General features: G+C 36.4%; 1 protein-coding gene across 1 annotated transcript in view; it reads left to right on the top strand.

Annotated features, from left to right (window-relative positions):
- The first annotated feature begins 2,011 nt into the window (after window positions 1–2,011).
- The window catches only part of LOC144551378 (signal recognition particle subunit SRP54 2-like), a 31,021-nt gene continuing 19,288 nt past the window's right edge, over window positions 2,012–13,744 (top strand). The window contains exon 1 of the mRNA XM_078299321.1: window positions 2,012–2,161. Coding sequence (XP_078155447.1) covers window positions 2,012–2,161 — 150 coding nt within the window. The remainder of the gene's footprint in view (window positions 2,162–13,744) is intronic.

Here is a 13,744-nt window from a genome sequence, read left to right as displayed (position 1 = left end):
TTTTGATCTCTTGACTTTGTACTAAATGAATTAGAAAATTTTAAATTATATGTACATACATCACTCATGAAATAAATCAATTTTAATGGTTTGAATTTGTCTCATTTGAAATTAATATAATAGATTTTGAAGATATATTCATCAAACTCTTTAGTGAGCACAACACACTATAACTTTGCTCATCAAATATCCAAGGGCATATCCAGGATTTTCGTCGGGGTTGGACGGGGGGGGGGGGGGGGGGGGGGGGGGGCAAAAAAAAAAATCGAATCGGGTTTCAATAGCTTATCAGATTTAAACCCATTAACTAATTGGGGACTCAATAAAAAAACAATATTTTGACTTATATTTTTCAATACCATGACTTATAATTTATGATCCTATAACTTATAATTAATATTACTAATCATAATTAAAGAAATTTATTTTGATTTTAACACTAAATTTAATCCAAATTACAAATCAAACATCCAGAGGGGGGCAAAAAATTTTCAGGGAGAAGCAAAGTCGACCGGTATCAATATATCACCACTAAAACTTAAAATCCGGAGAGGGGGGGAGCGGGGGAGCCTGTGCTACAGTAGATCTGCCCCTGCTAACAACTAAACAGATGACATTCTTGGAAAAAAATAATCATCTTATTTGAAAGCCTAGAAGGCTTATACAAACCCATAATCGTCAATTGACATAGGCCATGGAAATCACAAGTCCAGCTCAGAACTATCCCACCACATCCACCTTCATATGAGCAAGATGTTCACAAAAATGGCCTAACTAAAACCTGTTATATTAATAAATTCCCTCAGTGTTTTTCTTCTGCCCTGTTTCAGAAAGGCCCAAAAATCCTACTCATCAGGCAGAGTCAAGAAATAAAATAAGATGAGATAAAATATTCATAATATGACATAATGTAAAATTATTTTGAACACAAGAATTTACATGACTTCATCACTAGCAATCATGCTTCATTTTATAAGTAAAATAAAATAAACTTATGATTTCAATGCCATAATAATTTTTTGTACTTATAGAAGTGGACGTTTGAAAAATGTTTGAACATATAAGGCAAGGGAATGAAAGTGACAAAAAATAGAGGAATAAAAGGAAAAACAAAGAGATTTATGAAAATGTGTATATATATCACTTACTGATATGAGTTAGGAAAGAGAATGAATGTTATATATATCACTACTGAGATGAGTTAGGAGTGAGCTGAGGACAATTTGAACTCTACTCGTGAATTTATGAGCTGAGTCATTTCGAGTTGTTTATCTTGAACTGAGTTGAAAACACAACTCAGGATCAACTCGAGTGATCAGCTCGTAGCTCCTAGCTCGTGAGCCAATTCGTTGAAATTAGTGATTTTGATTTTGAGACAAAATATTTTAAAATAAACTGTTTACAAATTGTCATAAGAATCCAAAATACATAACAAATATTTTACTAATTACCAAAAACAATCCACAGTTTACAATATTGTTAATTTTTTTTTACCAAAATAGTCTACGGAAACAAATGAACAATCCATAGTGAAAAAAATGAAAATGGGTTGTGACTCTTGAGTCTTGACTGTTGACTCAAGTTGGGGTATGGTCATTGGCCGGAATTTTTTTCAAAAAATATACTAATTCGAGTTGCTCATGAGCGAGTTGGGGGTAACTCGGACTCAACTCATGAGTCAATTGAATAAGTCAATTCGAGTTAGATCCAATTACTCAAGTTATTGGTGAATTGAGCCCAAAATAATCTGAAACGAATTGTGAACTACAAGCATTTTGTGCAACCTATACATCGAGGAATGAATTGTGATACCCGGTGTGTCTTGTGTCAGAACTGCACAATTGAAACAGGTTTACATCTGTTTTTTCAATGTAGTTATGCAAAGCGGGTATGGGAATTATCGGGTCTGCACTTGCATGCAGGTGTTACAATCCAAATGACTTGAGACTCTTTTTGGATGCGAAACGGACATACGGTGTGCGAACCTAAGCGGGTCTGGGCTGCTAGGTTCATGGCTGTGTTGTGGGGAGTATGGAAGCAAAGAAATGCTGTTATTTTCAGAAATGAGAGGAAGCCATCTTGGCTGTTGGCGCAGGAGGTCAAGGAGGAGGCGCAACTATGGTTGAAATACTGTAGAATGAGTGGTAGTGCAGGAAGTTGTGTATTAAATTGAGAGGAGTTATGAAATTAGGATCTAGAAGTTGTAAACAAATTTATATTATGTAATCCTGGTAGCTGCTACCTGGTTCTCAAAAAAAGACAATATCTTTAGTTTATATACATATACATCTTATTCTTACAAAATAATATTTATCATAATACAATTTTTATTTTCCGTGTAATATCAAATACAAACTATTTTAAATAAATATGTCAGAAAAAACCTAGAAATCTGCCGGCTAGAAAAATTAAAGATATTTAAAAGAAAAACATTTCAAACAGAGGTAGATCTAAGACATAGTCAAAAATGGCTAAGCCACTCTTATAATTTTAATATTTTAATTTTGCATATAAAAATTTAATTAAATTTATGTTTCTTTAAACTTTTTATATAGACCAACACTTAAAATAAATAACATGTGTTTAGTTATGATTTAGTGATTAAAACTTAATTTTGTAGTTGAGAAGTCGAGAGTTCAAATCTCATTCACTACAATTGTGCATTTTAATTTTTAACCACTCCTACCAAAATTTTCTAGTTTCGTTCCTAATTTCAAACATTTCAAACTGAGATAGAATTTCAAAGATAACACATGCTGAATATTCAACATAAAGAACCAACGTAGTTAGAAATGCCCACTTATTAGCTTATCCTTTTTTTCTTCTCTGTATTTTATTCTTCCCTGGATTCTTCTAATACATCATGAAATACCGAGGTTTCGTTGGCGTATAATACACAAACTTCCCCAGCATTTTTTTTTTTGGATGGTGACCCAAAACTATTAATTGTAATAAGGTGCGTGCCCGTTATATTTTATACTTTCTACCTTGTAATTAAGGAAATTGCTACTGGGCACCACCACCATGAGTATAAAACTATCAACGGGTAAGGATATTGAAAATGCTTTCATATTAGTACGTATTAGGATTAGTTTTGTTGTTGTTATCCTATGTTTTCTTTGTTGCAATTACAATGAATTTTTATTCTTAACCTTGAATCGGTAAAGTACCTATGGCATAAAAAATAGATAAACGTGCATATAGTTTATTTGCAAAGAAATAAATATAACAATGGAAGTTATACATTTGATGAAAATAATCTAATAGCATGACATGATATTTAGTTTTGAAAAAAATAATTTCTAAACTTTGATTGTGTAAAATAATATATATTGAAGGTATTTAAACAAAATAACTTTGATTGTGTAAATTTTTTAAATAATTTATTCATAATATCTTTAAAATTAGTAAAGAATGCACAATAAAAAAATATTAAACATAATTTATTTTTTTGTAAAAAAAAACACATTGAATTATAAGTATGGAATAATTTTACGTCTCCTGTATAGCTAAGCTAACAATAACCTATTTTGTCATTATCATATAAGTAATAAAAATAAAAAAAGTTCCAAAATTTGTTTTTTTAATAAAATAAAACACAAAACAAAATATTTTGCCTCTAATTTTTTCATCAGAAAGCCCTTGTAAATCCCATAAATTCTTACCATCCTGTATCTCTTTTCCTACCGTATGAGCATTTGTATACATGTATAACTTTTGAATTCTTCGTTCTGAATTCATTCTAATTGCACCCTATTTGCTGGTTTTTTTTTTAATTTGTTGTAGTTAATTTGTTATATAATATCAATTTTTGTGTGATCATTACCAGAATGACTTTCTATTGAAGCCCTTTTGGCCGAATTTTTTATTAATACCCTAAAAAAAAGTTTGTAATGAAAATACAATCGATTTTTTTTTAAAACTGTCCCAACCGCCCCCTATAGGGGTCCACTCTGAGGACCTGACCGCCCACTATAGGGGAGGTCCACTATTATTTTTTTTTATCATCTTAATATTTTCATTTAAATACTTTATTATCGTGCCATCTAGAGACACAGATAGAGTGCTCCAAACACCTTCAATTGGAGTGTTGTATTTGGGTTGTAAATACCTTATTATCGTGCCATCTGCAGACATTACTTGAGTGGTCCAAACATCTTCAATTAGAGTGTTGTATTAGGGTTGTAAATGCCTTATTATCTTGCCATCTAGAGACACAACTAGGGGCAAACAATTTCAATTCTAGTATTGTATTTGGACTGTAAATGCCCTATTATCTTGCTATATAGAGTCACTATTCGAGTGCTCTAAACAACTTCAATTGAAGTGTTGTATTAGGGTTGTAAATGCCCTATTATCTTGCCATCTAGAGACACAACTAGAGTGCTCCAAACACCTTCAATTGGAATGTTGAATTTGGGTTATTAATGTCCTATTATCTTGCCATCTAGAGGAACAAATATAGTGCTCCAAACACCTTCAATTGGAGTTTTGTATTGGGGTTGTAAATGCCCTATTATGTTGCCATCTAGAGACACAACTAGAGGTCTCCAAACACCTTCAATTGGAGTCTTGTATTAGGGCTGTAAATGCGCTAATATCTTGCTATATAGAGTCACTACTCGGGTGCTCCAAACACCTTCAATTGGAATCTTGTATTAGGGTTGTAAATGCTCTGTTATCATGCAATCTACAGGCACAACTAGAGTGCTCCAAACATCTTCAATTGGAGTATTGTATTAGGCAAGTAAATGCCTTTTTATCGTGTCATTTGGAGACATTACTAGAGTGCTCCAAACACCTTCAATTGGAGTGTTGTAGTAGGGTTGTAAATGCCCTATTATCTTCCTATATAAAGTCACAACTACAATGCTCCAAATACCTCCAATTGGAGTGTTGTATTAGGGTTGTAAATACCCTATTATGTTGTCATATCGTGACACAACTAGAGTGCTCGAAACACCTTCAATTGGACTGTTGTATTAGGATTGTCAATACCTTATTATCGTGCCATCTGGAGACATTACATGAGTGGTCCAAACACCTTCAATTGGAGTGCTGTATTAGTGTTGGAAATGCCCTTTTAGCTTGCCATCTAGAGACACAATTAGAGGGCTCCAAACAACTTCAATTGGAGTGTTGTATTCGTGTTGGAAATGCCCTTTTAGCTTACCATCTAGAGAAACAATTAGAGGGCTCCAAACAACTTCAATTGGAGTGTTGTATTCGGCTGTAAATGCGCTATTATCTTACTATATAGTGTCACTACTCGGGTGCTCCAAAAACCTTCAATTGGAGAGTTGTATTGGAGTTGCAAATGCCCTGTTAGCATGCAATCTAAAGGCACAACTTGAGTGCTCCAAACACCTTCAATTGGAGTATTCTATTAGGTTTATAAAAGCCTTGTTATCGTGTGATTTTGAGACATTACTAGAGTGCTCCAAACACCTTCAATTGGAGTGTTGTATTGGGTTTGTAAATGCCCTATTGTGTTGCCATCTAAAGATACAACTAGAGGTCTCCAAACGCCTTCAATTGGAGTATTGTATTACCGCTGTAAATGCGCTATTATCTTGCTATATAGAGTCACTACTCGGGTGCTCCAAACACCTTCAATTGGAGTGTAGTATTAGGGTTGTAAATGCCCTGTTATCATGCAATCTATAGGCACAACTAGAGTGCTCCAAACACCTTCAATTGGAGTATTGTATTAGGGATGTAACTGCCTTTTTATCGTGTCATTTGGAGACATTACTAGAGTGCTCCAAACACCTTCAATTGGAGTGTTGTAGTAGGGTTGTAAATGCCCTATTATCTTCCTATATAGAGTCACAACTACAATGCTCCAAATACCTTTCAATTGGAGTGTTCTATTAGGGTTGTAAATGCCCTATTATCATTCAATCTAGAGGCACTACTAGAGTGCTCCAAATAACTTCAATTGGAGTGTTGTATTAGTGTAGTAAATGCCTAATTATCGTGCCATCTGGAGACATTACTAGAGTGCTCCAAACACCTTCAATAGTAATGTTGAATTTGGGTTGTTAATGCCCAATTATCTTGCCATCTAGAGGCACAAATATTGTGCTCCAAACACCTTCAATTGGAGTGTTGTATTAGTGTTGTAAATGCGTAATTATCGTGCCATTTGGAGACATTACTAGAGTGCTCCTAACACCTTCAATTGGAGTGTTGTATTGGGGTTATAAATACCCTATTGTGTTGCCATCTAAAGACACAACTAGAGGTCTCCAAACGCCTTCAATTGGAGTGTTGTATTACGGCTGTAAATGCGCTATTATCTTGCTATATAGAGTCACTACTCAGGTGCTCCAAACACCTTCAATTGGAGTGTTGTATTAGGGTTGTAAATGCCCTGTTATCATGCAATCTATAGGCCCAACTGGAGTGCTCCAAACACCTTCAATTGGAGTATTGTATTAAGCATGTAAATGCCTTTTTATCATGTCATTTGGAGACATTACTAGAGTGCTCCAAACACATTCAATTGGAGTGTTGTAGTAGGGAGCATGTAAATGCCTTTTTATCATGTCATTTGGAGACATTACTAGAGTGCTCCAAACACATTCAATTGGAGTGTTGTAGTAGGGTTGTAAATGCCCTATTATCTTCCTATATAGAGTCACAACTACAATGCTTCAAATACCTTCAATTGGAGTGTTGTAGTAGGGTTGTAAATGCCCTATTATCTTCCTATATAGAGTCACAACTACAATGCTTCAAATACCTTCAATTGGAGTGTTGTAGTAGGGTTGTAAATGCCCTATTATCTTCCTATATAGAGTCACAACTACAATGCTCCAAATACCTTTCAATTGGAGTGTTCTATTAGGGTTGTAAATGCCCTATTATCATTCAATCTAGAGGCACTACTAGAGTGCTCCAAATAACTTCAATTGGAGTGTTGTATTAGTGTAGTAAATGCCTAATTATCGTGCCATCTGGAGACATTACTAGAGTGCTCCAAACACCTTCAATAGTAATGTTGAATTTGGGTTGTTAATGCCCAATTATCTTGCCATCTAGAGGCACAAATATTGTGCTCCAAACACCTTCAATTGGAGTGTTGTATTAGTGTTGTAAATGCGTAATTATCGTGCCATTTGGAGACATTACTAGAGTGCTCCTAACACCTTCAATTGGAGTGTTGTATTGGGGTTATAAATACCCTATTGTGTTGCCATCTAAAGACACAACTAGAGGTCTCCAAACGCCTTCAATTGGAGTGTTGTATTACGGCTGTAAATGCGCTATTATCTTGCTATATAGAGTCACTACTCAGGTGCTCCAAACACCTTCAATTGGAGTGTTGTATTAGGGTTGTAAATGCCCTGTTATCATGCAATCTATAGGCCCAACTGGAGTGCTCCAAACACCTTCAATTGGAGTATTGTATTAAGCATGTAAATGCCTTTTTATCATGTCATTTGGAGACATTACTAGAGTGCTCCAAACACATTCAATTGGAGTGTTGTAGTAGGGTTGTAAATGCCCTATTATCTTCCTATATAGAGTCACAACTACAATGCTTCAAATACCTTCAATTGGAGTGTTCTATTCGGGTTGTAAATGCCCTATTATCATGCAAACAAGAGGCACAACTAGAGTGCTCCAAACACCTTCAATTGGAGTGTTGAATTAGTGTTATAAATGACCTATAATCACACAATCTAGAGGCACAACTAGAGTGCTCCAAACACCTTCAATTGAAGTGTCGTGCTAGGGTTGTAAATGCCTTATTATCGTGTCATTTGGAGACATTACTAGAGCGCTCCAGGCACCTTCAATTGGAGTGTTGTATTAGGGTTGTAAATGCCTTATTATCATGCAATCTAGAGGCACAACTAGAGTGCACCAAACACCTTCAACTGAAGTGTTGTATTAGGGTTGTAAATACCCTATTATCTTCCTATATAGAGTCACAACTAGAGTGCTCCAAACACCTTCAATTGGAGTGTTGTATTAGGTTTGTAAATGCCCTATTACCTTGCCATCTAAAGGCACAACTAGAGTGCTCTAAACACCTTCAATTGGAGTGTTGTATTAGGGCCGTAAATGCGCTATTATCTTGCTATATAGAGTCACTACTAGAGTGCTCCAAACACCTTCAATTGAAGAGTTGTATTAGGCTTGTAAATGCGTTATTATCATGCCTATTGGAGACATTACTAGAGTGCTTCAAACACCTTTAATTGGAGTGCTGTATTACGGGAGTAAATACCCTATTATCTTCTTATATAAAGTCACAAATACAGTGATCCAAATACCTTCAATTGAATTGTTGTTTTAGGGTTGTAAATGCCCTATTATCTTGCCATCTGGAGACACAACTAGAGTGCCCCAAACACCTTCAATTGGTATTGAATTTGGGTTGTAAATGCCCTATTATCCTGCCGTCTAGAGGCACATCTAGAGTCCTCCAAACACCTTCAATTGGAGTGTTGTATTAGGGTTGTAAATACCTTATTACCGTGCAATTTGGAGACAATAATAGAGTTCTCCAAACACTTTTAATTGGACTGTTGTATTAGGGTTGTAAATATACCCTATTATCTTCCTATGTACAGTCACAACTACAGTTCTCCAAATATCTTCAATTTGACTGTTGTATTAGCGTTGTAAATGCCCTATTATCTTGCCATCTGGAGACACAACTAGAGTGCTCGAAACACCTTCAATTGGAGTATTGTATTAGGGTTGTAAATGCCTTTTTATCGTGTCATTTGGAGACATTACTAGAGTGCTTCAAACACCTTCAACTGGAGTGTTGTAGTAGGGTTGTAAATGCCCTATTATCTTCTTATATAGAGTCACAACTACATTGCTCCAAATACCTTCAATTGGAGTGTTGTATTAGGGTTGTATATGCCCTATTATCTTGCCATCTAGAGACACAACTAGAGTGCTCCAAACACCTTCAATTGGAGTGTTGAATTAGAGCTGTAAATGTCCTATTATCTTGTCATCCCGAGGTACAACTAGATTGGTCCAAACACCTTCAATTGGAATGTTGTACAAGTGTTGTAAATGCCTAATTATCGTGCCACCTGGAGACATTACTAGAGTGCACCAAACACCTTCAATGAGAGTGTTGTATTAGGGTTGTAAATGCCCTATTATCTCGCTATATAGAGTCACAACTTGAGTGCTCAAAACACCTTCAACTGGAGTGTTGTATTAGGGTTGTAAATGCGCTATTATCGTGCTATATAGATTCACAACTAGAGTTCTCCAAACACCTTCAATTGGAGTGTTGTATAAGGGTTGTAAATGCCCTATTATTATGCAATCTACAGGCACAACTAGAGTGCTCCAAACACCTTCAATTGGAGTGTTGTATTAGTGTTGTAAACGCCCTATTAGCTTGCCATTTAGAAATACAATTAGAGGGCTCCAAACACCTTTAATTGGAGTGTTGTATTAGGGCTGTAAATGCGCTATTATATTACTATATAGAGTCAATAGTCGGGTGCTCCAAAAACCTTCAATTGGAGAGTTGTATTAAGGTTGTAAATGCCGTATTATCATGCAATCTAGAGGCACAACTGGAGTGCTCTAAACATCTTCAATTGGAGTATTCTATTAGGCATCTAAAAGCCTTGTTATCGTGTCATTTGGAGACATTACTAGAGTGCTCCAAACACCTTTAATTGGAGTGTTGTATTGGGGTTGTAAATGCCCTATTGTGTTGCCATCTAAAGACACAACTAGAGGTCTCCAAACGCCTCCAATTAGAGTGTTGTATTAGGGCTGTAAATGCGCTATTATCTTGCTATATAGAGTCACTACTCGGGTGCTCCAAACACCTTCAATTGGAGTGTTGTATTAGGGTTGTAAATGCCCTCTTATCATGCAATCTATAGGCCCAACTAGAGTGCTCCAAACACCTTCTATTGGAGTATTGTATTAGGCATGTAAATGCCTTTTTATCGTGTCATTTGGAGACATTACTAGAGTGCTCCAAACACATTCAATTGGAGTGTTGTAGTAGGGTTGTAAATGCCCTATTATCTTCCTATATAGAGTCACAACTACAATGCTCCGAATACCTTCAATTGGAGTGTTGTATTAGGGTTGTATATGCCCTATTATCTTGCCATCTAGAGACACAACTAGAGTGCTCCAAACACCTTCAATTGGAGTGTTGTATTAGAGCTGTAAATGTCCATTTATCTTGCCATCTCGAGGCACAATTAGAGTGGTCCAAACACCTTCAATTGGAGTGTTGTATTAGTGTTGTAAATGCCTAATTATCGTGTCATCTGGAGATATTACTAGAGTGCATCAAACACCTTCAATTGGAGTGTTGTATTAGGGTTGTAAATGCCCTATTATCTTCCTATATAGAGGCACAACTAGAGTGCTCCAAACACCTTCTATTGGAGTATTGTATTTGGACTGTAAATGCCCTGTTATCTCGCTATATAGAGTCACTACTCGAGTGCTCCAAAGACTTTCAATTGGAGTGTTGTATTAGGTTGTAAATGCCCTATTATTATGCAATCTATAGGCACAACTAGAGTGCTCCAAACACCTTCAATTGGAGCGTTGTATTAGAGTTGTTAATACCTTATTATCGTGCCATCTGGAGACATTAAATGAGTAGTCCAAACACCTTCAATTGGAGTGTTGTATTAGTGTTGGAAATTTCCTATTAGCTTGCCATCTAGAGACACAATTAGAGGGCTCCAAACGCCTTCAATTGGAGTGTTGTATTAGGGCTGTAAATGCGCTATTATATTACTATATAGAGTCACTACTCGGGTGCTCCTAAAACCATCAATTGGAGAGTTGTATTAGGGTTGTAAATGCCCTGTTATCAAGCAATCTAGAGGCACAACTAGAGTGCTCTAAACACCTTCAATTGGAGTATTCTATTAGGCATCTAAAAGCCTTGTTATCGTGTTATTTGGAGACAGTACTAGAGTGCTTCAAACACCTTCAATTCGAGTATTGTAGTAGGGTTGTAAATGCCCTATTATCTTCCTATATAGAGTCACAACTCCAATGCTCCAAATACCTTCAATTGGAGTGTTGTATTAGGGTTGTATATGCCCTATTATCTTGCCATCTAGAGTCACAACTAGAGTACTCCAAACACCTTCAATTGGAGTGTTGAATTAGAGCCGTAAATGTCCTTTTATCTTGCCATCTCGAGGCACAACTAGACTGCTCCAAACACCTTCAATTGGAGTGTTGTATTAGTGTTGTAAATACCTAATTATCGTTCCATCTGTAGACATTACTAGGGTGCTCCAATCGCTTTCAATTGGAGTGTTGTATTAGGGTAGTAAATGCCCTATTATCTTGCCATCTAAAGGCACAACTAGAGTGCTCTAAACACCTACAATTGGAGTGTTGTATTAGGGCCGTAAATGCGCTATTATCTTGAAATCTAGAGACACAACTAGAGTGCTCCAAATACCTTCAATTGGAGTATTATTGTCATGTCATTTCGAGACATAACTAGGGCGCTCGAAAGACCTTTAATTGCAGTGTTGAATTAATGTTGTAAATGCCCTATAATCATGCAATCGAGAAGCACAACAAGAGTGCTCCAAACACCTTTAATTGAAGTGTGGTACTAGGGTTGTAAATACCTTATTATCTTCCTATGTTGAGTCACAACTACAGTGCTCCAAATATTTTCTTTAATTCGAGTGTTGTATTAGTGTTGTTAATTCCCTATTATCTTATCATCTGGAGACAAAACTAGAGTGCCCCAAACACCTTCAATTGAAGTGTTGTATTTGGGTTGTAAATGCCATATAATATTGCCATATAAAGGAACAAATAGAGTGCCCAAACACCTTCAATTGGAGTGGTGTATTAGGGTTGTTAATACCTTATTATCGTGCCATCTGGAGACATTATTTGATTGGTCCAAACACCTTCAATTGGAGTGTTGTATTAGTGTTGTAAATGCCATATTATCTTGCCAACCAGAGACAGAGCCAGAGTGCCCCAAACACCTTCAATTGGAGTGTTGTATTTCGGCTGTAAATGCCCAATTATCTTTCTATATATAGTCACTACTCGAGTGCTCTAAACACCTTCAATTGGAGTGTTGTATTAGGGCTGTAAATGCGCTGTTATCTTACTATATAGAGTCACTACTCGGGTGCTCGAAAAACCTTCAATTGCATAGTTGTTTTAGGGTTGTAAATGCCCTGTTTTCATGGAATCTAGAGGCACAACTAGAGTGCTCGAAACACCTTCAATTGGAGTATTTCATTAGGCATCTAAAAGCCTTGTTATCGTATCATATGAGACATTACTAGAGTGCTCCAAACACATTCAATTCGAGTGTTGTAGTAGAGTTGTAAATGCCCTATTATCCTCCTATATAGAGTCACAACTACAATGCTCCAAATACCTTCAATTGGAGTGTTGTATTAGGGTTGTAAATGCCCAATTATCTTGCCATTTGGAGACACAACTAGATTGCTCCACCTTCAACTGGAGTGTTGTATTAGGGTTGTAAATGCCCTATTATCTTGCCATCTAGCGACACAACTAGAGCGCTCCAAACACCTTCAATTGGAATGTTGAATTTAGGTTGTTAATGCCCAATTATCTTGCCATCTAGAGGCACAAATAGAGTGCTCCAAACACCTTCAATTAGAATGTTGTATTAGTGTTGTAAATGCGTAATTATCGTGCCATATGGAGACATTACTAGAGTGCTCCAAACACCTTCAATTGGAGTGTTGTATTGGGGTTGTAAATGCCCTATTGTGTTTCCATCTAAAGACACAACTAGAGGTCTCCAAACACCTTCAATTGGTGTGTTGTATTAGGGCTGTAAATGCGCTATTATCTTGCTATATAGAGTCACTACTCGGGTTCTCCAAACACCTTCAATTGGAGTGTTGTATTAGGGTTGTAAATGCCCTATTATCATGCAATCTATAGGCCCAACTAGAGTGCTCCAACCACCTTAAATTGGAGTATTCTATTAGGCATGTAAATGCCTTTTTATCGTGTCATTTGGAGACATTACTAGAGTGCTCCAAACACCTTCAATTGGAGTATTGTAGTAGGGTTGTAAATGCCCTATTATCTTCCTATATAGAGTCACAACTACAATGCTCCAAATACCTTCAATTGGAGTGTTGTATTAGGGTTGTATATGCCATATTATCTTGCCATCGAGAGACACAACTAGAGTGCTCCAAACACCTTCAATTGGAGTGTTGAATTAGAGCTGTAAATGTCCTATTATCTTGCCATCTCGAGGCACAACTAGAGTGGTCCAAACACCTTCAATTGGAGTGTTGTATTAGGGTTGTAAATGCCTAATTATCGTGCCATCTGGAAACATTACTAGAGTGCACCAAACACCTTCAATTGGAGTGTGGTATTAGGGTTGTAAATGCCCTATTATCTTCCTATATAGAGGCACAACTAGAGTGCTCCAAACACCTTCAATTGGAGTATTGTATTTGGACTGTAAATGCCCTAGTATCTCGCTATATAGAGTCACTACTCGAGTGCTCGAAATACCTTCAATTGGAGTGTTGTATTTGGGTTGTAAATGCGCTATTATCTTGCTATATAGATTCACTACTTGGGTGCTCCGAACACCTTCAAATGGAGTGTTGTATAAGGGTTGTAAATGCCCTATTATTATGCAATCTACAGGTACAATTAGAGTGCTCCAAACACCTTCAATTGGAGTGTTATATTTGGGCTGTAAATGCCCTATTATCGTGCTATTTGG

The sequence above is a fragment of the Carex rostrata genome, chromosome 3, assembly GCF_964058835.1.
Source record: "Carex rostrata chromosome 3, lpCarRost1.2, whole genome shotgun sequence".
In the NCBI taxonomy this organism is placed as follows: domain Eukaryota; kingdom Viridiplantae; phylum Streptophyta; class Magnoliopsida; order Poales; family Cyperaceae; genus Carex; species Carex rostrata.
Note: the sequence above shows the minus strand (reverse complement) of the source record. Positions and strands in the feature narration are given on the sequence as shown.